The sequence below is a fragment of the Pan paniscus genome, chromosome 23 (genome assembly GCF_029289425.2).
Source record: "Pan paniscus chromosome 23, NHGRI_mPanPan1-v2.0_pri, whole genome shotgun sequence".
Lineage (NCBI taxonomy): Eukaryota > Metazoa > Chordata > Mammalia > Primates > Hominidae > Pan > Pan paniscus.
Window position 1 is genome coordinate 51,556,079 of NC_085927.1, and position 27,178 is coordinate 51,583,256.

The 27,178-nt window shown below is 46.0% G+C and overlaps 1 protein-coding gene across 1 annotated transcript in view; it reads left to right on the forward strand.

The window, feature by feature from the left end:
- The window catches only part of MEI1 (meiotic double-stranded break formation protein 1), a 110,657-nt gene that overhangs the window by 37,262 nt on the left and 46,217 nt on the right, over positions 1-27,178 (forward strand). The window contains exons 11-19 of the mRNA XM_003814635.5: positions 3,344-3,458; positions 4,200-4,316; positions 5,929-6,028; positions 6,153-6,287; positions 16,742-16,856; positions 18,313-18,404; positions 19,225-19,366; positions 21,465-21,576; positions 25,966-26,026. Coding sequence (XP_003814683.3) covers positions 3,344-3,458; positions 4,200-4,316; positions 5,929-6,028; positions 6,153-6,287; positions 16,742-16,856; positions 18,313-18,404; positions 19,225-19,366; positions 21,465-21,576; positions 25,966-26,026 — 989 coding nt within the window. The remainder of the gene's footprint in view (positions 1-3,343; positions 3,459-4,199; positions 4,317-5,928; positions 6,029-6,152; positions 6,288-16,741; positions 16,857-18,312; positions 18,405-19,224; positions 19,367-21,464; positions 21,577-25,965; positions 26,027-27,178) is intronic.

Below are 27,178 nucleotides of genomic sequence, written 5' to 3' on the forward strand. Positions count from 1 at the left end.
AGGAATCATACACGTATTCCATAAGTTTTAGTGTAGTTTTAAGCTTAAAACTTAACTTAAAAGCAGTAACTTAAAAGCAGTTACTGTTGCCATTTTCAAACATATGTACTTAAACAACAACAGGGAAACTAAAAATGTGTTATCAAATCACAAAACTGAAGTGTAATGAAATTTAACCAATTAAACTTCAAAAAAGAATATTTATTTTAAACCAAGAATCATTGTTTTAATGGATACATATCATATTTCTTTGATTCTGAGATACATTTTTTCACATTTTAACAGCTCTGAAATTGGGAGACTTTTTACCATCAATGGTGCATCATAGTTTAATTGGGAGCACTTTTTCTTTCTTAGTGGTACATAAAATAATGGCTTGCGTTACATCAATAGCATCTTAAGATACAATATGTCATTTCTTTTATAAAGGAGAACAAGATAAAGATTAATTTCCTTTTTTTTTTTTTGAGATGGAGTCTCGCTCTGTCGCCCAGGCTGGAGTGCAGTGGCGATATCTTGGCTCACTGCAAGCTCCACCTCCCGGATTCATGCCATTCTCCTGCCTCAGCCTCCCGAGTAGCTGGGACTACAGGCGCCCGCCACCACACCCAGCTAATTTTTTGTAGTTTTAGTAGAGATGGAGTTTCACCGTGTTAGCCAGCATGGTCTCGATCTCCTGACCTCGTGATCCGCCCGCCTCAGCCTCCCTAATTTCTAAACTCCTTTATATACTATCAGAAAATCTGGCTTTTTTTTTTTTTCTTTTCCTGATATGTCTGACAAGTAGGAAGGCTGTTTATGTGTCCACTTGTAAGTCCAATATGGCTGAGATAGGGTTAAGCTTGCAGTCCTCAGATGTATCTTTACCAGACATTAGTAGTCTCATGTCTACTTGGTCCTTTTTCTTAAAAGCTGTAAAACCAGGTATGCCCTCCATTCTTCTGGTGATGTATATTCTGTTTGGCATTTTTCTCCCCCAAAATCAGCTTCTATGATACTTAAAATCTGTGGTTGCAGTTAACGCTTTTCTTGATTTCTGAAAGTGTTAGAGGCATCCCTAATAGCTATGGTGACCAGTAGGAGTTTGGATATTATTCAGAGTGCAATGGAAATTCACTGAGATGTTTGGAGTAGCAAATATGCCTGATCTAAAAATTCTGATGGGGAGGCATCACAGTTGTGGGAAGACTCCTAGATTTGGACTTGTCTGACCTGAGTTTGTGCCTTAGCTTTGCCACTTATCAGCTGTGTAGCCTAGAGTAAGTAACCTAACCTTGCTAAAGGTTCCCAAGACTACCCCCAGGTTTGATGATTTGCTAGGAGGACTCATAGGACTCAACGTATAGTCATACTCATAGCTACGATTTACGGCAGTGTAAGGAAAGCAGTATCAGCAAAAGGAAAGGTGCATGGAGCGAAGTCTGGTGGAACCAGCACAAGCTTCCAGAGTCCTCTCTCAGTGGAGTCACATGGGATGCACTTCTTAATTTCCCCAGGAATGAACTGTGACATGTGAAACCTTACCTACTGAGGAAGCTCATCGGAGTGTCAGTACCCCAGGTTTTTATGGGGGACTGGCCGTTCACGTAGGTATCCTCTGCTGAGCATGTACCAAAATTCCAGACTCCCAGAAGGAAAACAGGTATTCAGCATAAACTACAGTTGTCCCTCATATACACGGGAGATTGGTTCCAGGACCGCCGGCATATACCCAGACCCACATATACTCAAGTCCTACAGTCAGCCCTGGCAAACTCCAGTAAGTTGGCCCTGTTCATATGCCAGTTTCACATCTAGTGAATACTGCATTTTCCATCAGCGTTCAGTTGAAAAAAGGCCGCATATAAGTAGAACCACACAGTTCAAGCCTGTGTTGTTCAAGGGTCAACTGTTCATTGTACACATAGTTTAGTCACAGTGAGCCACTCTCTCAGTTCTGTTAGGAACCCTCCTGAAATCCAAGTTCCCAAACCTAGCCAAGAGCCAGCCTTGCAGAGAAGGTTTTCTAAGTATAATAGCCTCAGGCCTACTGTGTTAAATCTTTTCTGTGCACTCAATAAATTGAGGTTTATAGTAGAACCTTCCCTTGTTATGTCACAGAATTGTTGCAAACATCAAAGCCAGATGAGGGCCAGCTGGGCACAGTGGCTCATGCCTGTAATCCCAGCATTTAGGGAGGCCAAGGTGGGAGGATCACTTGAGCCCAGAATGGGCCATATACTGAGACCTTGTCTCTATAAAAAATTTTAAAATGAGCTGGGGCTGAGCATGGTGGCTCATGCCTGTAATCCCAGCATTTGGGAAGGCCAAGGCAGGTGGATGGCTTAAGCTCAGGAATTTGAGACCAGTCTGGGCAACATGGTGAAACCCTGTCTCTATAAAAATAAAAATAAAAATTAGCCAGGGTGGTGGTGCATGCCTGTAGTCCCAGCTACTTGAGGGGCTGAGGCAGGAGGATTGCTTACGTTGGAGAAGTTGAGGCTGCAGTGACTCATGTTCACACGGCTGCACTACAGCCTGGGTGATAAAGTGAGACCCTGTGTCAAAAAAAAAATAAAAATAGTAATAAGGCAAGGCGCAGTGGCTCATGCCTATATTCCCAGCACTTTGGGAGGCCAAGGCAAGTGGATCACGAGGTCAGGAGTTCGAGACCAGCCTGGCCAATATGGTGAAACCCTGTTTCTACTAAAAATACAAAAATTAGCTGAGCGTGGTGGTGCACACCTGTAGTCCCAGCTACTCAGGAGGCTGAGGCAGAAGAATCGCTTGAACCCAGGGAGGTGGAGGTTGCAGTGAGCCAAGATCATGCCACTGTACTCCAGCCTGGGCGACAGAGTGAGACTCCGTCTCAAAAAAAAAAAAGGTACCAGGCATGGTAGCATGTACCTGTAGTCCCCGCTACTCAGGAGGCTGAAATGAGAAGATCGCTGGATACCTGGAGGCAGAGGTTGCAGTGAGCCATGAGCCATGATCATACCACTGCACTCCAGCCTGGGCAACAGAGTGAGACCTGTTTCATAAATAAATAAACCAGATGACTTTGGAAGTACTTTTGTTAATGAAGGCTTGAGCACTTATTGGTGATAACAGTTACAGTGTTCTTTGAGTGCCCCTAGTGGGTTTTACATTGTGTTCTTTCCTTATTTTTCTCACCTGCTGCTGTTCACGGAGACCCCTTCCCATAATCCATAACTGCTTTCCTGACCACCATCCTTGTGCCTGGTGCCATGTGGGACAGGAAGGATCGAAAATGAATTAGGCTATTGCCCTGAGGCACCTAGGCCAGTTTTTCTGGTCCTATTCGTGGTGTGACTGGGGTACTTTTTGCTGCCTGTTTCTCCAGCTTCTCCTCTCTAGAGATGAAACCCTGCAGGTGGCCAGTGCTCACTGTATAACTGCGGTGCTTGTCCACTCCCCAGCGAAGCATGCCCCAGCCTTCATCCACGCTGACATCCCAGGTAGGGGAACACTTCTAACCTTCTCCTCCCTATACTAGAAAGATAGGGTGGTGACAGGTTCAATTGTGTATGACAGACCCTATGAACTATGTCTCATAACATCTGAATCCTATTGCTACAGATTTCTTGTATGACCTTGAGCAATTTGTTACCGATTTTTGTCATTTATTTGGTCATCTATGAATAAAAACCTAATGTGGGGTGGTGAAAAGACCTGTGGACCAGGTAGGCAACAGGAAACAATATTTTTCAAGGGACTATTATGAGCAGGGACTGTTATGAGATGCATTGCAAATGTTACCACATTTAGGTCTTCATCTTCACTATTTTATAGATAAGGAAATTGAGGCTCAGAGAATGTAATAATTGGCAGGCCTAGTCATTGGCAGAGATGGGATAAAAAGTCAAGTCTCTCTGACTCTAAAAACTCTTTTTCCTTCATCCACACCACTGCCCATTCTGAGAATTAGGAGACTTAAGTTCCAACTCTACTTCCGCCACTAATAGTGCCTCTTCTCTGGGACTCAGTTTCCCCACCTGTTAAAAAGAAGAGGTTAAACCATAACCAAGGGCACTTTCCAGGTTTATTAGTGGATTGATGATCATGACTCATGGAGAGGATATGTGAACAGATGAAGTAGCAAGAGTAAGGTGCTGAATAAATCCAAGGCCTTAGCATCAGTTAAGGGATCGTGATCACATGGCTGTCATTTATTGTTTTCTCATCCTCTCCCTTGTTAGAGTTCCTCTTTGAGCATCTTTCTTCTTCCAGTGAAGTGCTCGTCTGGTCCAGCTGTAACTGCTTGACTCTCCTGGTAGAAGAGCCACTCTTTTTTTCCAAGTGCCACACGGTGTATGGTTGGTAGTAAGGGTCCTGTACTAGCTTTGGGTTGGGTGGACGGCAGTTTGCACTTGGGTAGCAGCAGCAGTGATGGGGGGCTAGCCTTCACCTTGGAGGGGAGCACTGAGTCTAGACATTTCATCAGCCCAAACTCATTACCAGATTTCATATGCAAGTATTGATATCCAAATGTTCTGCTGTTCACTGATTATCGGAAGTATATATGTTTAGACTCTTCAGCAAGGGAAGGACACTTCTCTTAGCCACTAAATGAATTCCTGTTGCATGTTAACAACAACTCTAAACAGTGTTACTCAACCTTAGATTTAGTTCTTTCCCATGCCGCAGATATCTAACCATCCAGGTAGTCTCTAAGTTTTGTTAATTTATTCTTTCAAAGTTTCTTGAAACTGTCCTTCCTTGTCTGGGACTTTTTTTTTTTTTTTTTTTTTTTTGAGATGGAATCTCACCCTGTCACCCAGGCTGGAGTGCAATGGCGTGATCTCGGCTCACTGCCACCTCTGCCTCCCAGGTTCAAGCAATTCTCCTGCCTCAGCCTCCCGAGTAACTGGGATTACAGGCATGTGCCACCACGCCCAGCTAATTTTTTGTATCTTTAGTAGAGATGGGGTTTTACCATGTTGTCCAAGCTGGTCTCAAACTCCTGACCTTGTGATCCACCCACCTTGGCCTCCCAAAGTGCTGGATTACAGGCATGAGCCACCACGCCAGGTGACTTTTTCTTTTTTTGAGATGGAGTCCTGCTCTGTCACCCAGGCTGGAGTGCAATGGCACAATCTCGGATCACGGCAACCTCTGCCTCTGCCTCCCAGGTTCAAGCAATTCTCTTGCCTCAGCCTCCCAGGTAGCTGGGATTAGAGGCGACTGCCAGCACACCTGGCTAATTTTTTTTGTATTTTTAGTAGAGACGGGGGTCTCTCCATGTTGGCCAGGCTGGTCTTGAACTCCTGACCTCAGGTGATCTGCCTGCCTCGGCCTCCCAAAGTGCTGGGATTACAGGCGTGAGTGCACTGTCTGGGACTTATTATACCACATCTGGATTTTTAGAGTAGGCACATTCAGTCATTCATTTTATATTCCTAGTTTATGCCAGGCACCAGGCTGGGACCTGGAGATTTAGAGATAACAAATAACATTGGTCCTTGCCCTCAGAAAAGGGAGAGAGATGCAAAGGGAAATTTCATTATGAGCTGATTAGAGCTCTGCTAGAGGGAAGCACAGGAGCTGTGGGGGCTCAGGGGAGGTTCACAGCTCTGAATGGATCAGGGAAGGCTTTTTGGAGGAGTGGGGTTTTGACCTGATTCTCCAAGGAGGAACAGGAGTATGCCAAGTGGAGAAAATATGGCTTGGTCAGTAGGTGTTCACTGAAAACCTCAAGTGCCAGGGACTCTGCTATGGCTTGTACTGGGTGTTGGGGAGATGAATCAGATGAGGGCCCAGCCTCAAAGATCTCACAGTCTGGTCCCATTAGCTCAATCTTGTCAGGGTCCCTCCACGAGTGGCCTCCAACTCATACATGCTGTCCAGAGCCTGTCACCTCTTCTGGGTGGGCAGTGAAGGAACAAGAGAGCACTGATCCCTGGCCTCTGTCATGTCATCCTGTGGTAGGGATCGAGGCAGTCGTGAGGAGCCTGCAGGGAAGCCTGAAGATGAACAACATAGAGCTGCACAAGCAGGGCCTGCTGCTTTTTGCTGAAATCCTGACCCGGTGAGCAAAGTGGTGGAACATGAGGCTTGTAGGGGCCAGACTGCAGAAGGAAAAGTGGGCTTTCATTCCTGGTGGGGTCAGTGAGAAGAGTTCACCTACTCGTTTCTCATCTACCATTTCTCAGGCAGCCAGAGGAGATCAAGCTGTTCACAAGCTCAGCCATGTGCAGAGATGCTGGCCGTGCCCTCCAAGAAGCAGTTAGTAGCCCTGTGCTGGAGGTGGCTGCTGAGGCCTTGAAGGCCACTTCTGCTTTTCTGAGGTGAGAGACCCAGGCAGGCTGAACTTTCCATCCCCGCATATACCTAAGGGCCTGTTGAGGCCAGGGCAGCGGATATTTAAGTATCCCTAGATAACTTATAATACCTAATATAGTTGGCCCTTCATAATTGTGGATTCCACATCCATGGATTCAACCAACCATGGATTGAAAAATTTTTTTTTTTTTTTTTTTTTTGGAGATGGAGTTTTGTTCTTGTTGCCTAGGCTGGAGTGCAATGGTGCGATCTCAGCTCACTACAATCTCTGCCTCCTGGGTTCAAGTGATTCTCCTGCCTCAGCCTCCCAAGTAGCTGGGATTACAGGTGTGTACCACCATGCCCGGCTAATTTTTGTATTATTATTAGAGGCAAGGTTTCACCATGTTGGCCAGGCTGGTCTCGAATGCCTGACCTCAGGTGATTCACCTGTCTCAACCTCCCAAAGTGCTGGGATTACAGGCGTGAGCCACCGCATCCAGCTGAAAATTTTAAAGAATGGATGGTTGTGTCTTTATTGAACACGTACAGACTTTTTTTCTTGTTATTATTCCCTAAACAATACAGTATACGTTGGACATGGTGGCTCACACCTGTAATCCCAGCACTTTGGGAGGCCAAGGTGGGTTGGATCACCTGAGCCCAGGAGTTCAAGACCAGCCTGGGCAACACAACAGAACCTGTCTCTACTAAAAATCCAAAAATTAGCCAGGCATGGTGGTGCACACATAGTTCCGGCTGCTTGAAGGCTGAGGTGGGAGGATTGCTTGAACCTGGGAAGCAGAGGTTGCGGTGAGCTGAGATCACACCACTGCACTCCAGCCTGGGTGACAGAGTGAGACCTTGTCTCAAAAGAAAAAAGAAAAAAAGAAACCAGGCCGGGCACAGTGGCTTATCCCTGTAAACCCAGCACTTTGGGAGACCAAGGCAGGTGGATCACTTGAGTCAGGAGTTCGAGACCAGCCTGGCCAATGTAGTAAAATCCCATCTCTACAAAAACTTAACTGGGCATGGTGGCGCATGCCTGTAGTCCCAGCTACTCAGGAGGCTGAGACACGAGAATTGCTGCAGAGGTTGTAGTAAGCCAAGATTGCGCCACTGCACTCCAGCCTGGGTGACAGAGCAAGGCTCTGTCTCAAAAACAAAACAAAACAAAACACCCAAACAGTATAATAACTATTTATATAGCATTTGCATTGTATTAGGTATTATATGTAATCTAGAGATGATTTAAAGTATACTGGAGGACCAGGTGCGGTGGCTCACGCCTATAATCCCAGCACTTTGGGAGGCCAAGGTGGGCGGACCACCTGAAGTCGGGAGTTTGAGACCAGCCTGGCCAACATGTAGAAACCCTGTCTCTACTAAAAATATAAAAAATTAGCTGGATGTGGTGTCACACACCTGTAATCCCAGCTACTCAGGAGGCTGAGATAGGACAATTGCTTGAACCTGGGAGGCGGAGGTTGCAGTGAGTGGAGATCGCACCATTATACTCCAGCCTGGGTAACAGAGTGAAATTCTGTCTCAAAAAATAAAATAAAATAAAATAAATAAAGTATGCTGGAGGATGTGCATAGGTTATATGCAAATACTATACCATTTTATGTAAGGAGCTTGAGCATCCTGGTTTTGGTATCTTCAGGGGTCCTAGAACCAATTCCCCACAAATACTGAGGGACGACTATGCAATGTCAATGCAATGTAGATGGGGCGCGGTGGCTCACGCCTATAATCCCAGCACTTTGGGAGGCTGAGGCGGGCCAATTACCTGAAGTCAGGAGTTCAAGACCAGCCTGGCCAAGATGGTGAAACCCCGTCTCTACTAAAAATACAAAAATTAGTTGGGCATGATGGCGCTTGCCTGTAATCCCAGTTACTCAGGAGGCTGAGGAAGGAGAATTATCTGAGCCTGGGAGGCGGAGGTTGCAGTGATCTGAGATCTTGCCACTGTACTCCAGACTGAGGCCACAGAGTGAGACTCCATCTCAAAAACAAACAAACAAACAATGGAATGTAAATAGTTGTCATGCTGTATTTAAAATTTTTTTTGAGATGGAGTTTCGCTCTGTCGCCCAGGCTGGAGTGCAATGGCGTGATCTTGGCTCATTGCAACTGCTGCCTCTCAGGCTCAAGCAATTCTCCTGCCTCAGCCTCCTGAGTAGCTGGGACTACAGGTGCGTGCCACCATGCCCAGCTAATTTTGTATTTTTAGTAGAGATGGGGTTTCGCCACGTTGGCCAGGGTGGTCTCGAACTCCTGACCTCAGGTGATCCACCTGTGTCGGCTTCCCAAAGTGTTAGGATTACAGGTATGAGCCACTTGCACCTGGCCTACATTTTATATATTTTTTATTGTATTTTTTTCTTTTTTTTGAGATGGAGTCTTCCTCTTTCACCCAGGCTGGGGTGCAGTGGCATGATCTTGGCTCACTGCAACCTCCGCCTCCCAGGTTCACGCCATTCTCCTGCCTCAGCCTTTCTAGTAGCTGGGACTACAGGCGCGCGCCACCACACCTGGCTAATTTTTTTGTATTTTTAGTAGAGACGGGGTTTCACTGTGTTAGCCAGGATGGTCTCGATCTCCTGACCTCGTGATCCGCCCGCTTCGGCCTCCCAAAGTGTTTTTTTTTTTTTTTGAGATGGAGTTTTGCTCTTGTTGCCCAGGCTGGAGTGCAAAGGCATGATCTCGGCTCACCACAACCTCTGCCTCCCGGGTTCAAGTGATTCTCCTCCTGCCGCAGCCTCCCGAGTAGCTGGGATTACAGGCATGCACCACTACACCCGGCTAATTTTGTATTTTTAGTAGAGACGGGGTTTCTCCATGTTGGGCGGGCTGGTCTCGAACTGCCGACCTCAGGTGATCCCCCACCTTGGCCTCCCAAAGTGCTGAGATTACAGGCGTGAGCCACCGTGCCCAGCCATATTGTTATTTTTTTTATAGATTTTAAAAAATATTTTTGGTCCACAGTTGATTGAATCCATAGTTGTAGAATCCACAATACAGAGGGCCAAATTATACTTCCAAAGTATTATGTTATCATGTCTTTTGTATTTTCTCTGTTGTTTTGAATTTATATCTTGAAAGAAAATTCTCTTTCATTTTGGTAAGGAGTAGCAGAGGTAACTGTATCTGTTGACTCCATCATCTTTAATCAGAAGCTGGCAGCTCTTTAACACCTATGAACTCCAGCCTCTAGCCCTGGTTCTCTTACTGGAGTTCCTCTTTGAATGCTCTCAGCCACTCACAGAGCTTCAGCTACTAGCTATATGTTGATAATGCTCAAATCTATAGTTCATGCCTAAAATGCCTGTGTTAGTTTCCTATTGCTACAGGACCAGATTACCACAAACTTGAAAACAACAGGTATTTACCTTCTCATGGTTCTAGGGGGCCAGAAGTCCAAAATCAGTATCACTGAAATGAAATCAGGGTGTCAGCAGGGCCACACTCCCTTTGGAGCTTCTAATACGAAACCCTTCCCTGCCTCTTCCAGCTTCTGGTGGCTCCGGGCATTCCATGACTTATGGTCATATCACTGTAATCACTGCCTCTGTGACTACATTGTCTTCTCTATGTGTATAATCTCCCTCTGCCTTTTCTCTTTCTTTTCTTAAATTTTTTTCTTTTTTCTTTTTCTTTTTTTTTTTTGAAACGGAGTCTTGCTTTGTCTCCCACGCTGGAGTGCAGTGGCGTGATCTCAGCTCACTGCAAGTTGTGCCTCCCGGGTTCACGCCATTCTCCTGCCTCAGCCTCCCGAGTGGCTGGGACTACAGGTGCCTGCCACCATCCCTGGCTAATTTTGTTTTTGTATTTTTAGTAGAGACAGGGTTTCACCGTGTTAGCCAGGATGGTCTCGATCTCCTGACCTTGTGATCTGCCTGCCTCCGCCTCCCAAAGGGCTGGGATTACAGGCGTGAGCTACCGCACCTGGCCAAAAAATTTTTTTTTATTTTTTGTAGAGATGGGGATCTTGCTATATTCCCCAGGCTGGTCTTGAACTTCAGGCTTCAAGTGATCCTCCCACTTTGACCTCTCAAAGTACTGGGATTACAGGCATGAGTCATTATGCCTGGCTGCCTCTCTCTCATAAGGCTACTTATGATGGGATGTAGGGGACCACCTGAATAATCCTGGATAATGGCTTTATCTCAGGATTCTCTGTGAAAACTTTACTGTAGAAAATAACATAGGTTCCCGGGATTAGGACCTGACATCTTTGGGTACCACCATTCAGCCCACTATAGTGTTTTCCTGAACTCCAGACAACATTTCCAACTGCCTGGTGCTTTATTCCAGAACCTTCAATCTCAATTTGTCCATGCTACTAGCATATAGAGAAAAACACCCAATTTGGGATCTAAAGAATTAGATTTGGGTCCCTGGCTCCACAAACAGTACTCAGTCACTTCTTGTTCATTCCTCTGATCTGCTTTCTGTTTCTTGAACACATCAAACTTATTCCTGCCACTAATTATTTCAACTCTGCCCAAAATAATATTCCCTTAAATCTTTGTGTGACTGCGTTTTTCTTATCATTCAAGTCTCATTCAGAATTTCCTTTCCTAATTGACCTTATCAGACTGCTATAGCACCTATCAAACATTTGAAAGTTATTGTTTATTCTTTTTTTTTTTTTGAGACGGAGTCTTGCTCTGTCGCCCAGGCTGGAGTGCAGTGGCGCGATCTCGGCTCACTGCAAGCTCCGCCTCCTGGATTCACGCCATTCTCCTGCCTCAGTCTCCTGAGTAGCTGGGACTACAGGCGCCCACCACCACGCCCAGCTAATTTTTAAAAATATTTTTAGTAGAGAAGGGGTTTCACTGTGTTAGCCAGGATGATCTCGATCTCCTGACCTTGTGATCCGCCTGCCTCGGCCTTCCAAAGTGCTGGGATTACAGGCGTGAGCCACGGCGCCCGGCCTCTTTTTTTTTTGGGGTGGAGGGTCTCACTCCGTCACCCAGGCTGGAGTGCAGTCATGCGATCTTAGCTAACTGAAACCTCTGCCTTCTGGGTTCAAGCAATTTTTCTGCCTCAGCCTCCCAAATAGCTGGGATTACAGGCGTGAGCCACTGAACCTGGCCTATTCGTTTGTTTTGTACCCCCCCTCCCCCCACTAAAATATAAGCTCCAGGAGCTAAAGGACCTTGTCAGTTTTTTCACTGCTCTATCTCTGGCTCCTCATAGGTAGTCAATATGCGAATGTAGGATGTTAAAATGGACAGTGAGACTAAGGGATCCTAGCACCACAATGGGAAATTATTCCTTAGCAAGGTGCTTGAAATCTTAAAAAAAAATAATAATAACCGAGGAAACCCATATTTATAGAGTAACTTTTATTTTGTTACCATATTTTCTCTTTTAATTTTCTAACACAGTAATGTATTCAAATAATACAAAACAAAATATTGGCTGGGCACGGTGGCTCACGCCTGTAATCCCAGCACTTTGGGAAGTCAAGGTAGGAGGATCGCTTGAGGCTAAGCGTTTGAGACTAGCCTGGACAACATAGCGCCACCCCATCCCTACAAAACAATATAAAATAAAATAGGCCAGGCACAGTGGCTCATGCCTGTAATCCCAGCACTTTGGGAGTCCGAGGTGGGTGGATCACAATGTCAGGAGATTGAGACCATCCTGGCCAACATGGTGAAACCCCATCTTTACTAAAAATACAAAAATTAGGCTGGGTGTGGTGGCTCATGCCTGTAATCCCAGCACTTTGGGAGGCCAAGGCGGGCAGATCACGAGGTCAGGAGTTCGAGAACAGCCTGACCAATGTGGTTCATCCCCGTTTCTACTAAAAATATAAAAATTAGCTGAGCGCAGTGGCGGGTGCCTGTAATTCCAGCTACACAGGAGGCTGAGACAGGAGAATCGCTTGAACCTGGGAGACGGAGGTTGCAGTGAGCCGAGATCATGCCACTGCACTTCAGCCTGGGCAACAGAGCGAGACTCTGTCTCAAAAACAAAACAAAACAAAACACCAAAATACAAAAATTAGCTGGGCGTGGTGGCACATACCTGTAATCCCAGTTACTTGTGAGGCTGAGGCAGGAGAGTCACTTGAACCAGGGAGTTGGAGGTTGCAGTAAGCCAAGATCACGCCACTGCACTACAGCTTGGTGACAGAGCGAGACTCCGTCTCAAAAAAAAAAAAAAAAATAATAATAATAATAAAATAAATAAAATAAAATAAAATTAGCTGGGTGTGGTGGCATGCACCTATGGTCCCAACTACTCGGGAGGTAAGGTGGGAGGATCACTTGAGCCCGGGAGTTTGAGGTTACAGTGAGCTATGATCACACCACTGCACTCCAGCCTGGGTGACAGAGTGAGATCCTCTCTTGAAAATAAATAAATAAATTATAGAGGATTTATCATGAAAAGGAATAGGCTGGGCATGGTGGCTCACGCCTGTAATTCCAGCACTTTGGGAGGCCGAGGCAGGTGCATCACCTGAGGTCAGGAGTTCAAGACCAGCCTGGCCAACATGGCGAAACCCTGTCTCTACTAAAAATACAAAAAAAAAAAAAAATTAGCTGGGTGTGGTGGCGAGTGCCTGTAATTCCCGTCTTAAATTTAAGACATTATTCATTGACTTGCCAGTTAGAAAGATCAATATTTAATTAGCTCACATTTTTTGTCTTCTCTACATGTCCTTGGCATTTTTGCTATTTAATATTTTGTTTTTAACCTTTAAATAATGTACCTAAAACTGGTATTTCTTGTTCCCTCAACTTGAAGCAGTGTCTCCTGAGTTCCTACGTGGTTAGCAGCACCCCAACTCTTCTTTTCCCCTCTCTTCCCTACTTCTACTTCTCAAGGCCAGTCAGCTATACCTTTAATTTTACATTGTGAAAGTTGTTAATATTTATAGTCTCTTCTGTAACTATATTTAAGTCTTTGTGATTTGACTCTAGGTTGGTTCTAAAAATTGAAACAAAAAATAGCATTTACGTGACAGTGACTTCAGTCTGTCTTCTTTCCTCCTTTGTCCTTCCCTGAATTTGAATCTCTAAATCTAGGACATGAATTCTAGAGTGGGAGGGATGAGTAAACCAACAAGGCAACAAAAGCATAAGTAAGAGCAATGTCAATCAGAGGCATCTATGCTGAGCTGGAAGTCTCCCAGCAGGACACTGCTAGAGGGGACCAGTAGTGCCTTTTGGGCAGGAGGTGGTATTTCAGTTGTACTATGAAGGGTGAGAGTTAGATTTGTGGAAGGACCAGGATTAGCAAAACGTGGGTTCGAGAGTATAGAGATTGCTCAGGGTGCAGTAGCCAGTTGACCAGCAGGTTACATGAAGGGGGTGTTGCCTGGAGAAGCAGGAAAGCTGTTGGGTCAGAATTGTGGAGAGAGATGGATAGGGGGCAGGTTATTAAGCCTTGGATTATTTTACTTTTTTTTGGGGGGGGGGGTGGAGTCTCGCTCTGTTGCTCAGGCTGGAGTTCAGTGGCTCGATCTCGGTTCACCACAACCTCCACCTCCCAGATTCAAACGATTCTCCTGCCTTAGCCTCGCGAGTAGCTGGGACTACAGGTGCCCGCCACCACGCCTGGATACTTATTGTATTTTTAGTAGAGATGTGTTTTCACCATATTGGCCAGGCTGGTATCGAATTCCTGACCTTGTGATCTGCCTGCCTCAGCCTCCCAAAGTGCTGGGATTATAGGCGTGAGCCACCGCGCCCGGCCAAGGATGATTTTACTTTTGACTTTAACTTCCCAGAATGTTTACTGACGTGGTCCCTCTGAGGTGGGGTGGTTCAGAGTGCCTTTGGAAAGCACAACTAGAAGGAAGAATGAAGAGTGAGAGCTGCTAAAAAGAATTTAAAGAGGCCGGGTATAGTGGCTCACACCTGTAATCCCAGCACTTTGGGAGGCTGAGGCTGGAGGATCGCTTCAGCTCAGGAATTTGAGACTAGCCTGGATAACCTGAGGAAACGCTATCTCTACAAAAATTATCCAAGCGTGGTGTATGCCTGTAGTCCCGGCTACTCAAGAGGCTGAGGCAGGAAGATTGCTTGAGCCCAGGAGATTGAGGCTGCTGTGAGTTGTGTTTGTGCCACTGCACTCCAGCCTGGGCAACAGAGCGAGACCCTGTCTCAAAAAGAAAAACAAAAACAAACCCAAGAATTTAAAGGTGGTGGAACTAGGGCTTGATGATCGTGTAGGATCGTCAAACTTGGAGCTTCCAGAGATGAAGAAGGAAAGGGGAAATCAAGCCGTAACCATATGCAGTTGACTGAGAACCTGTTAGAAGGCCCAACAGATTGCTCTCAGTGCTCAACAAAGGCCCAGGGATGAGGGTCTTGCTCTGTCACCAGGCTGGAGTGCTGTGATGTGATCTTGGCTCGCTGCAACCTCCAACTCCCTGGTTCAAGCGATTCTCCTGCCTCAGCCTGCCGAGTAGCTGGATTACAGGCACGCGCCACCATGCCCAGCTAGATTTTGTATTTTTAGTAGAGACAGGGTTTCATATCATAATGTTTTAAGAAAGTTTACAAATTTGTGTCAGGCTGCATTCAAAGTTGTCCTGGGCTGCATGCGGCCTGTGGGCTGTGGGTGGGACAAGCTTGCTTTAGAGGGGACATGGCCCTGACGACACCTCAATTTCAGATTTCTAGCCTCCAGAACTGTGAGAGGATAAACTTCTGTTGTTTTAAGCCACGCAGTTTGTGGTAATTTATTATAGCAGCCCTAAGAAACCAATACCCTGTGAAATAGTCATTCATTCATTTGACATCTGTTCTATTAATCATCAACTTACAATGCATCTGTCTCTGTGTAGGTAAAGTGAAAAGATGGAACTGGTCCCTTTCCTCTTGGAAACTCACAATTAAACTAGTCAATGACTCTTGGCTCTTCTGAGTCTATAGAATCTGAGGGTTCAAATGGGCCTTAGGTGTTACCTGTCTACATTTACCCCACACTCATAATGATTGAATCTCCAAAAGTACTTTTCCAGTCTCTGCGTATAGTCTCATAGAATGGGGAATCACTTCTCCCTAGAGATGGTCCCCAATACTTCTATAGACTTTGACTCAGAAAATTCTCAGGCTGATGCTGGGCGTGGTGGCTCACGCTTGTAATTCCAGCACTTTGAGAGGCTGAGGCGGCGGATCATGAGGTCAAGAAACCCCGTCTCTACTAAAAATACAAAAATTAACTGGGTGTGGTGGCGTGCGCCTGTAGTCCCAGCTACTTGGGAGGCTGAGGCAGGAGAATCACTTAAACCCGGGAGGCAGAGGTTGCAGTGAGCTTAGATTGCGCCACTGTACCCCAGCCTGGTGGCAGAGCGAGACTCCATCTCAAAAAAAAAAAAAAAAAAAAAGAGAGAAAAGAAAGTTCTCAGGCTGGGTGCAGTGGCTCATGCCTGTAATCCCACACTTTGGGAAGCTGTGGTGGGTGGATAACTTGAGGTCAGGAGTTTGAAACCAGCCTGGCCAACATGGTGAAATCTCATCTCTACTAAAAATACAAAACTTAGCTGGGTGTAGTGGTGTGCGCCTGTAGTCCCAGTTACTCAGGTGGCTGAGGCAGGAGAATTGCTTGGATCTGGGAGATGGAGGTTGCAGGGAGCCAAGATCACACCACTGCACTCCAGCCTGGGTGACAGAGTGAGACTCCATCTCTGGATCTTAGTAACATTTACCTGTTGATCCTGGTTTTCCTCATTGAGTTAACAAAGTTCGATCCCTCTTCCCCAGAAGAGCTTATTACTTATTGGAAAACAGTAGCTGTCACTCTCTTGATGCACGTTCAATTCTAGGTAGTGCTTCTTTTACCAGCAGGCTCTCCTCTGCGAGAAAACCTTGTATCCTTAATAGTAATAATAGACACAGCTGACATTTATAAGGACTTATTACGTATTAAGCATCATGCTAAGTGTTTGGCATACATTATCGAATTTGATCCCCATAATAAGTCTATGAGGAGAGTACTATTAGCCTCATTTAATAGATGAGGAAATTGATGGTTAGAGAGGGCAAGGAATGTACAAGAAGTTGTGCAGTTAGATAAGCATTGAAGTAAGGATTTTTTTGAGACAAAGTCTCGTTCTATCACCCAGGCTGGATTGCAGTAGTATGATCACGGCTCACTGCAGCTTCTACCTTCTTGGGCTCAGGTGATCCTCCCACCTCTGCCTCTTGAGTAACTGAAACCACAGGTGTATGCCACCACACTTGGCTAACTTTTTGTGGAGACTGGGTTTCACCATGTTGCCCAGGCTGGTCTCCATCTCCTGGACTCAAGACATCTACTCATCTCAGTCTCCCAAAGTGCTGGAATTAACAGGCGTGAGCCACCATTCCTGGCCTGGAGTAAGGATTTTTATCAGATTAGATTCCATGTTCTGATCTAACTGCACTGCCTCTCATTGCCTGAGAACCTGGGGTTATCTTGGGAATACCGTTGCCTTACCATGAACCTGCTTTTGTCTCTCTGGATGCAGGAAGGACCATCAGAGCACTCCACCTGTGCAGTATGGGGAACTGCGGGCTTTGCTAGAAGCCATGCTAAACCGATGTGCGGAGTTTTCCCAGACCTTGCTGAGCAGGAGGCCCCTGGTCAGTGTACTGCAGCCTGCTGCTTCCGAAGATCATGCTGCAGTGTGTTTTTAGAAAGATAATTAGTATATTCCCTTACTTTTGTATGCTATTTCATGACTTTTTCTCATGCACACATGGCTACAGTGAGATGCTTTTTCCCTAATAGCAGAACTATGAAGCTTAAGGATTACTATTGTCATTTTTACAGATGGGGAAACTAAAGCCACGAGGGTTAAATAATTTTTCTCTAAGGTCCAAAACTATAAAGTACCTAAGCCTAGACAGTAAATTCCAGGGTGTTTTTACCCCAGTCTATTATGCACATTCTCTGTTTATATCATATAAGCAGATAGGGTAAACATGCTCACAAAATTATTTAAGTCTGAATTCACTAGAATCTTAGAATCTGACCAATGTGCAATGTGTTGTAGCTGCTGGCTTTTAATAGCCTGTAGACTTAAGATATCAGGAAAGACACTGTCAGTGTGAATGTTGATTATGTCTTTCAGGATTAACTTTGGAAACTAAGCTCTTTACACCTGATGGAGTGGGGATTTTCTTGTGTTTTAGAGCAACTAATAGGGCCATTACAGTCAAGCTAATGCCCACGAGCCTGTGACAACTTTCTGCATATAATAGACCAATAGTCATTCCTGTGGTTCAGAGAGACTGTAGGTTAAGGTCCCTCCAACACTGCTACCATTTTTTTTTTTTCCCGAGATGGAGTCTTACTCTGTGGCCCCAGTCTGGAGTGCAGTGGCACGATCTCGACTCACTGCAACCTCCGCCTCCCGGGTTCCAGTGATTCTCCTGCCTCAGCCTCCCGAGTAGCTGGGATTACAAGCACGCACCACCACACCTGGCTAATTTTTGTAATTTTAGTAGAGACAGGGTTTCACTGTGTTGGCCAGGCTGGTCTCGAACTCCTGACCTCCACCTCGGCCTCCTAAAGTTCTGGGATTACAGGCATGATCCACTGCGCTGGGCCCCTGCTACCATTTTTTTTAATTCTGTGATGGAGTCTTGCTCTGTTGCCCAGGCTGGAGTGCAGTGGTGCGATTTTGGCTCACTGCAACCTTCGCCTCCGGGGTTCAAGCAATTCTCCTGCCTCAGCCTCCCTAGTAGCTGGGACTACAGGTGCCCGCCACCATGCCTGGCTAATTTTTTTTGTATGTTTAGTAGAGACGGGGTTTCACTATGTTAGCCAGGATGGCTATGATCTCCTGACCTTGTGATCTGCCTGCCTTGGCCTCCCAAAGTGCTGGGATTACAAGCGTGAGCCACCATGCCCAGCTTTGCTATGATTTTTTTAAAGGAGCTATTTGCAAGGATATAGCCAAGATCTCTTGGAAAGTTAGGTGTATGGGAATGTCAGACTGCAGTGTGAGAAGAAGAGGTCTACAGTCATCCAAGCATAGACTGAGACACAGCATATACTTGATCACTAGGTTCCTGTCTCTCCTTCCCACCTCAGGGCCATGCCTCCAGTAGAGATTCAGAGAAGGCCATTCTTCAAAGGGGAAAGTTCCTCCTGAGCACTCTGGAGGGATTTAGAAGTGCCTGCAGGTGAGGGGCCCTCTGAGGTATGAAGTAATAGCATGGAAGGTAGGGGTGGAAGGGATTCAGACAATGGGTGAAGTTCTAGAGGCAACACTTGATTTCTGATACTCTGCTGTATGGCAAAGAGGACTTTGGCTGGGGTAGGGGTTGGGGGTGTGTGGAGGAGGCTTGAGGACAGGCAGCTAGGGGTAGGACCTTTCTAAAGATTCCTTCCTCATGGAGTTTTTGCTACTGTGCCATGAGGTTGTGTCTTATTCACCTTCGTTCCCCACCACCCCCCAACTAGCCTAGCACTACAGGTATTCACTGAATGGTTGCTAAATTAATTCAGTTTACATTAGCAAATGTTTGTTGTATCTACTATGTGCCATGCCTGATGCTAGACAGTGGGGCTAGAAAGAAAAGTCAGAATGGCTCCTGCCCTCAAGGAGCTCACAGTCTCTTGGGGAAGAGATGCTTTTTGGTATATATGTGGGATTCGTTGGGTTTTCAAGAATCCGGGGAAGGTATTCCAGATAGAGAGAGCAGCATATTTAAAGGCAAATGAATGGGAAATAGCAAATAGCATGGCATATTCAGGGAAATACACACAATGGGGTAGAAGTACACATAGTTGGGGGAGGGGGTAGGGAGCAAGAATCTGGAGAGGTAGCCAGGGATCAAGTCCTCTCCTCATTGTGGTCTATTGAATTTTCTCCCAGTCTGATAATAGAGATACTTTCCCTGGACCCTGAGCACAGGCACTCCCCGCCACCCCACAGGAAGCTGTTTGTAACCTTTAGGTTGCATAGGTGGTAGTGGATATACTCACACATTGATTTCTTAGGTTGGCTATAGAATTCCAGAGTGAGCCTTCAGCCCAGGAGAATCCATTCACAGCTCCCAGCGCCAAGAAGGAAGACACCTTGGAGGCCTTCTCAGAATTTCTTCTCAGTGCCTGTGACTCGCTGTGTATCCCCATGGTGATGGTGGGTTCTCCTGAGCCACGGGCAACATGAAGCTTGGGGAAGAGAAGAATGTGCAGGCGAGCCAGGCTCAGAGGCATAAGGCAGTGACTGCTCAAAGGAACTCTCTGGGGGCCTCAGCAGTGCGATTCTTGCTGCTACCTTTCCTTTGTTCTAAAAATAAAATGCAGTGTTTGATTATGAAACTAACAGGTTCATCTTAAGAAAAAATAGAAAGCAGTAATAATAAAATAATAAGTGGCTAAGTTTATGGAGTGGAAAGTGCCTAATATTCACTACCTGATTTAGTTCTCCCAATGACCCTGGGAGATGGATGCTATAATTTGCCCTAATTTACAGATAAGCTTGTCATATTTCTATAGTTATAAAGCAAGCCCATAACGGTGCTGAGATTGAACCTATGACTTCAGGTCCCCTAGCTTTTCTTGTGTCTTTAATAATGAGCAGCAGTGAATGTCTGTTATCCAGGTGTTAACAAGGAACATGTATGTGTGTTCTGTAAAATGAGAGATGACCACTCTGAAGAGAGACTTGATCCTTGATCCTGAAGAGCTTCATTTTGAGCTGACTTGAGGTTGAGATGGTGGGAAGAGCAGGGCCAAGAGCTGCTGACTCTGGGTAACCTTGGATGAGTCCTCTCCTGCTTGAGGTTTGGGCATCCTATGAGCCTGTGAGGAGTCCCTGTTAGTCGGGAAAGGGCAACTCCTAACCATCTACTGGGAACAGTAGGTGGCAGCAGGGAGGCACCTCTGGCTCTGCACCAGCGAGGCTCTCTTCCTTGAAGAAGCCATTGAGCTGGAGTCTGCAGGAGGTAGTAGTCAGGAACCCTGGACTGTGGCCCTGACTTAACCCACTAACAGTAAGACTTGGGCAACTCATCGCAGTTTACTCACCTGCCCTGCCTTCCTCCTAGATTTTTGAAGTGTTAGAGCTAAATCTAGAAGTAGATCATAGAATTATTGTATTAGTCCTTCTTTCTACTTTTCTGTATTTTACACATTTTCTTTAATGAGCATATATTACTTTTATAATAATAATAATAATAATAAAACAACCAAACTTGCTCTAAAAATGAAAGGAAAGGTGTCGACAAGAACAGTGCCTCTGAGGACCCAGCTGTTTACAGAAAGGGAACTGAGACTCAGGGAAGGGAGAAGGTGACTACCCAAGGGTACACTGTGGTGGCTATGTACAGAGCCTGAACTAGAACCCTGTTTCTTTTTTTTTTTTTTTAATTCAGAGCTGTGTTTACCACATAAGACTGCCTCATGACTCTTGAAGAATTACCTGAAGGCTGGTCTGAGTGCAATGGTATTTACAACTAATTGATCACAACCAGTTACAGATTTATTTGTTTCTTCTCCATTCCCCCTGCTTTACTTGACCAGCCTTAATAATAACGGGCCGGGTGCAGTGGCTCACACCTGTAATTCCAGCACTTTGGGAGGCTGAGGCAAGTGGATCACTTGAGGTCAGGAGTTTAAGACCAGCCTGGCCAACATGGCGAAACCCCGTCTCTACTAAAAATACAAAAGTTAGCCGGTCGTGGTGGCACATGACTGTAATCCCAGCTGCCTGGGAGGATGAGGCAGGAGTATCACTTGAACCCGAGAGGCAGAGGTTTCAATGAGCCGAGATCGCACCACTGATCTCCAGCCTGGGTGACAGAGCAAGACTCCGTCTCAAAGAATAAAAAAAACCCCACCCCCCCCCCAAAAAAAACAACAAATATGAAGGCAGTTTATAAACTATATTATTATTATTACTATCGTAATAGAAACATGAGAGTCACTCTGCATTATGGTTTAGAAAGCAGTTTTTACACACCAGACCACATTTGTTTCTGGGAGGGATATCTTGTTATTCCCACTTTAGTCTTGGGAACAGAAGCCCAAAGAGATAAAGTATCTAGTACAATCTATCAGGTGATCCAAGCCTTAGATGTAGGTTTGGACTTTAAGTACCCTAGCTTTTCTTGTGTCTTTCAAGTGAAAGGAGTTAATCTACTGTTGCTAGATTTGATGTGAGTTTTCTCTGATGCCTTTTCTTCTTCAGAGGCTCAGTCCCCGTGGGCTGTGTTCTCTCTCCTGGTTCTTTGCAGAGACACTTGGAGCAGACCACCCACCCAGCTTTGATGGAAGTTTTCCTCTCAATTCTACATAACCTCTTTGTCATCGTTCCCCACATGAAGGAGAAGTTTTCCAAGAAGCTTGGTAGGCAGCAGGCAAATGTGGAGGTTGGGAGGGAGGCAAGCACCTTAGGCAGTGCTCAGAGAGTATTCAAAGAGAGGATAAGTTGTGGGTGCACATTTACTAATTCATTCAGAATCTGTATCTATTCTTTGTCCAGTGATGAGTGAAAGGAAGTGTCAGGCAGCAATCAAAAGTCATTAAAGGGGCTGGGTGTGGTAGCTCATGCCTGTAATCCTAGTGCTTTGGGAGACCAAGATGGGAGGATCACCTGAGGCTAGGAGTTTGAGACCAGCTTGGACAATACAGTGAGACCCCATCTCTAAAAAAGATTAAAGAAAAATTAGCTGAGAGTTTTTAGTAACATTAGCGACTAGTTATTAATAATAACTAACATTTAAGTTCTTACAGTGTGTGAGACTGTTTTAAGTGCTTTGCATGTATGGACTCATTTAGTCCTCAGAAAAACCCTAGGAATTGTCTATTATGATTGTACTCATTCCACTGATGAGCAAACTGAATCTCAGAGAGGTTAAGTAACTTGCCTAAGGTCACACTATAAGTGGTATGCCCAGGATTCAAATCCAGGGAATCTGACTGTAGAACATGCTTTTTTTTTTTTTTTTTTTTGTCTGAGATTGAGTCTCGCCCTGTTGCCCAGGCTGGAGTGCAGTGGCACGAACTTGGCTCACTGCCAGCTTCGCCTCCCAGGTCACGCCATTCTCCTGTTTCAGCATCCTGATTAGCTGGGACTACAGGCGCCCGCCACCACGCCCGGCTAATTTTTTTGTATTTTTTAGTAGAGACGGGGTTTCACCGTGTTAGCCTGGATGGTCTCGATCTCCTGACCTCGTGATCTGCCCGCCTCGGCCTCCCAAAGTGCTGGGATTACAGGCGTGAGCGACCGCCCAGAACATGCTTTCTTAATCTCTGTGCTATATTTGGCTCTTATCATTATAATTTAATGTTTTTTCTTTTATACTTGTCACATGGCATGCAACAAATGTTGTGCAACAAGTCTACCGTGGAGAGGCAGCCAGGGCTCAGCCATGTAGGCCCTTGTTGGCCATGTGAGGAATTTGGATTTTTTTCTTTTTTTTTTTTGAGACAGAGTTTCGCTCTTGTTGCCCGGGCTAGAGTGCAATGGCACGATCTCGGCTCACCGCAACCTCCGCCTCCCGGGTTCAAGTGATTCTCCTGAGTCAGCCTTCCAAGTAGCTGAGATTACAGGCGTGTGCCACCATGCCTGGCTAATTTTGTATTTTTAGTAGAGATGGGGTTTCTCCATGTTGGCCAGGCTGGTCTCAAACTCCCCACCTCAGGTGATCTGGCCACCTTGACCTCCCAAAGTGCTGCGGTTACAGACGTGAGCCACCACACCTGGCCTGGAATTTGGATTTTATCCTAGGAGTTTTGTTGAGTTTTAAAGAAGTGGAGTAACATGTTCAGATTTCTGTTTCAGAAAGATCTTTCTTGGAGCAGTGTGGACTATGAGTTAGAGGGAGGCAGATTGGAGGCATGTATCTCAGCCTCTTGCATTAACTCAGGTTGGTGGTAGGAACTAAGGTAGTGTTGGGGCATGGAATAGCTGGATGTAGGGCTTGAAAGAGAGGGAACAGTGCAAGGTAATGCCTGGCTTCTGGCTGGCTTCTATGTGGATGGTGGTGTGTTTAACTGAGAGAAGGCTCACTGGGGGAGGATCTGGTTTGGGGGGGTCAGTAGAGGGTATGGTCAGTTTGGGTCAGGGTGAAAGTGAGATGTTCCAGTGAAGATGTTAGGTGGGTAATTGACTGTGTCTGAAGACAAGGGAGAGATCTGGGATTTAGATATAGGTATAGAAATCTTCAGCATCCAGCCTTTCATTCATTCAACAAATATTGGGCACCCACTGCATGCAAGATATAGGCTAGGGCTGGAGATTTAGCATTGAACAAAACAGACCCCTGTCCTTGTGAGGCTGACTCCTCAGTGGGGATCAGGTGAGATTCTTCAAAGTTGAGGGTGTAAAATGAAATGATGGAAGAAGCCAAGCATTTAATTGAGCATTTAATGGTCAGGAGGAGGAGAGGTACGAGCATTTGGAGAGGTAGGAAGGAAACCAGAAGGGTACGATATTAAGGAAGCCAAATGAAGAGAGTTTTATGGATCAGGGAGTAGTCAGGAGTGTGAAAGGCATCCCAGAAGTCAAGTAAGATGAAGATTGAAAAATGTCCATTGGACTTGGCTTCATGGCAGCTTTTGGCCACATTGGCCAGAGCAGCTTCTGTGGGAGTGGTTGGAATGGAAGCCAGACCAGAGTGGGTTAAAGAATGAGTGCAAGATGAGGCAGTAGAGACAGGATACACAACTATTTTAACAAGTTTGGTGTGTGGGGAAGGTGAGAAATGGGGGTGTGAGTAGAGGGGAACATGGAATCAGGAAGGATTTTTTCTACCCCCTAAGATTGGAAACACTTACCTGATTAGCTGCTGATAGGAAGGAGCAGTAGAGAGACTGGTTGTTAGCCCATGTGAGTTGGAATTCTTCTCACCTCTCTTACTTGTTTATTGAGATTGTACAAATTAATTTTCTTGTCTCCAGTGTCCTTAGCTAGAACATGGTGATAATAGTGAGAATTAAACAAGATGATGCATATAGATTTCCTGAAGACTGCATCCCTCAGCCATTGTGATAACTGATACACACTTCTTTCCTTCCTTCTAACATTCTTCCTGCCTGCCATACTTCCAGACCCAAGAGGATCTAGTCTTGGGGCGCTGGATGAGAGGCAAGTGTAGATCTCTTGGGGGCAGTGGTGGGGAATAGGGGATGTAGAAAAAGGCTGTGAGATCTGTAGGGAGATCTGTGTAGCATGAAGCCAGGTAGCACAGGATCAGATCAGAGGCTCAACCTGCAAGAGGGAGGAGGGAAGCAGGCACTGCCAGCCAGGAATGGTATGGAGACCTGGAGTAGGAGTGTGGAGAAACTCTGGATCCCTGAGAGATTGGGCCAAGAGGAGCCCATCCAGAAGGGAAGCTTGGTGCCCCTTCCTGGGAAAGTCATGGGTTAAATTGTTGCCCCAGAGAGTTGCTGTGAAACCCTGAGGGATTCCCTGTCAGCTGCTTTAGCCCCAGGATAAAATACAGATTATTCCCAACCCAGGGGCTGGTGAAGTGGGAGCTTCTGATGTCTTCTTTATCTAGGATTCTGTTTTACAGTGGCCCAGGGAAGGCAGAACAGAGGTTAGTATTGACTGAAAGCCTTACTGGGGAGACTGGGAGGAGCCAGCAGCACAAAGGCCTGGGCCAGGGTCAACAGCTAAGGCAGAAACTGCTGGCTGGGTGCAGTGGCTCACGCCTGTAATCCCAGCACTTTGGGAGGCCAAGGTGGGCGGATCACCTGAGGTCCAATACCAGCCTGACCAACATATAGAAACCCTGTCTCCACTAAAAATACAAAATTAGCTGGGCGTGGTGGCGCATGGCTGTAATCCCAGCTACTCAGGAGGCTGAGGCCGGAGACTCGCTTGAACCTGTGAGGCGGAGTTTACAGTGAGCCGAGATCGTGCCATTGCACTCTAGTCTGGGCAACAAGCGTGAAACTCCATCTTAAAATAAATAAAAAAAAAAAGACCAGGCGCAGTGGGTCACACCTGTAATCCCAGCACTTTGGGAGGCTGAGGTGGGTGGATCATGAGGTCAAGAGATCGAGACCATCCTGGCCAACATGGTGAAACCCCATCTCTACTAAAAATACAAAAATTAGCTGGGTGTGGTGGTGCGTACCTGTAGTCCCAGTTACTCAGGAGGCTGAGGCAGGAGAATCGCTTGAACCCGGGAGGTGGAGGTTGCAGTGAGCTGAGATCATGCCACTGCACTCCAGCCTGGCGACAGAGTGAGGCTCCGTCTCAGGAAAAAAAAAAAAAAAAGAAAAGAAACTGTTATTGGACCTCTGTTCTGAGAATCAATTGCTTTCAACAGACAATTCAGAGATGAGAATAAAATAGTAACTACTGTTCTTTCTGCATCTGAAACTGGATTGTTTTCTATAAAACTGAAAGAAGGGATAGAAGGAGCAGATGTGCCCTTCCTAGGTCCTTGTCAAATATACCAAATTGTAGTGGAGGATCATTCAGAATGGAAGAAAATGAACACTTATTGCAGCACTTACTTTGAGCCAAGTACTTGTTAGATGTTCTCCATACATTTATCTTACTTAGCTTTACAACAACCTGTGAGGTACAAATATCAAAACTGAGTCTCAGAGAAGTTAAAAAACCTTTCCAGAGTGAAACTACTAGACAGTGATGGAGTACATTTTGAACCAAGTCTGTGTAACTCTGAAACCAGAGCTTTTTGATACCACCCAGGCTTGGGACTCTCTGTGACAAGTCTGGTTTAAACTGCTCTCTGCTTTATTCCCACTTCTCTGAAGCTTCCTCATCCTTCATACGACTGACCCTGGAGCTGAAGGCCAGGTTTTGCAGTGATCTGAGGTATGTGTGGTCCCAGGCAAGATTGAGTGGCCAAGGGGCCAATGTCCCTCTTGATGGGACAAGTGGGAATTGTTGGCTGGTGTGTTTTAGTCATGGGCTCATGGTGGTGTTGACATAGTGTCAGCATTGCTCAGCATCTGGTGCAGTAAGCTGGTCATGCTTCTGTAGGTTGTATTGAATCTAACGTGGTAAGGATCTTATTCCTGGTGATACTTGGATGGGTACCTGTCACATCAAAACTGGGAGAGGCCTGGCACAGTGGCTCATGGCTGTAATCCCAGCACTTTGGGAGGCCAAGATGGGAGGATTGCTTGAAGCCAGCAGTTCAAGATCAACTTGGGCAGCATAGCAAGACCCTGGTCTCTACAATTTTTTTTTTTTTTTTTGAGATGGAGTCTTGCTCTGTCACCCAGGCTGGAGTGCAGTGGTACAATCTTGGCTCACTGCAACAACCGCCTCCTGGGTTCAAGCAATTCTCCTGCCTCAGCACCTGAATAGCTGGGATTACAGGTGCCTGCCACCATGCCTGGCTAATTTTTGTGTTTTTAGTAGAGATGGCCAGACTGGTCTCAAACTCCTGACTTGAGGTGATCCGCCCGCCTCGGCCTCCCAAAGTGCTGGGATTACAGGCGTGAGCCACCGTGGCTGGCCACAAAAGTTTTTTTTTTCTTTTTTTAATTAGCCAGACCTGGTGGTACACACCTTTAGTCCCAGATACTCAGGAGGCTGAGGCGAGAGGATCCTTGAGCTTATGAGGTCAAAGCAGCAGTGAGCTATGATCGCATCCCACTCTAGCGTGGATGACACAGTGAGACCTTGTTTCTAAAAAAACACAAAAAGCCCCAAAAAACGCTTTCAGAGATCATTTGTTTAACCTCTCATTTAAATGAGGAAACTGGCCGGGTTTCCTCCGCCTTCTGAGTTCAAGCGATTCTCCTGCCTCAGCTTCCTGAGTAGCTAGGATTACAGGTGTGTGCCACCACGCCCGGCTAATTTTGTATTTTTAGTAGAGACAGGGTTTCACCATGTTGGTCAGGCTGGTCTAGAACTCCTGACCTCAGGTGATCCACCCGCCTCAGCCTCCCAAAGTGCTAGAATTACAGGCATAAGCCACTGTGCCCAGCCCCATATTTACTTTTCATAGCCACCTTA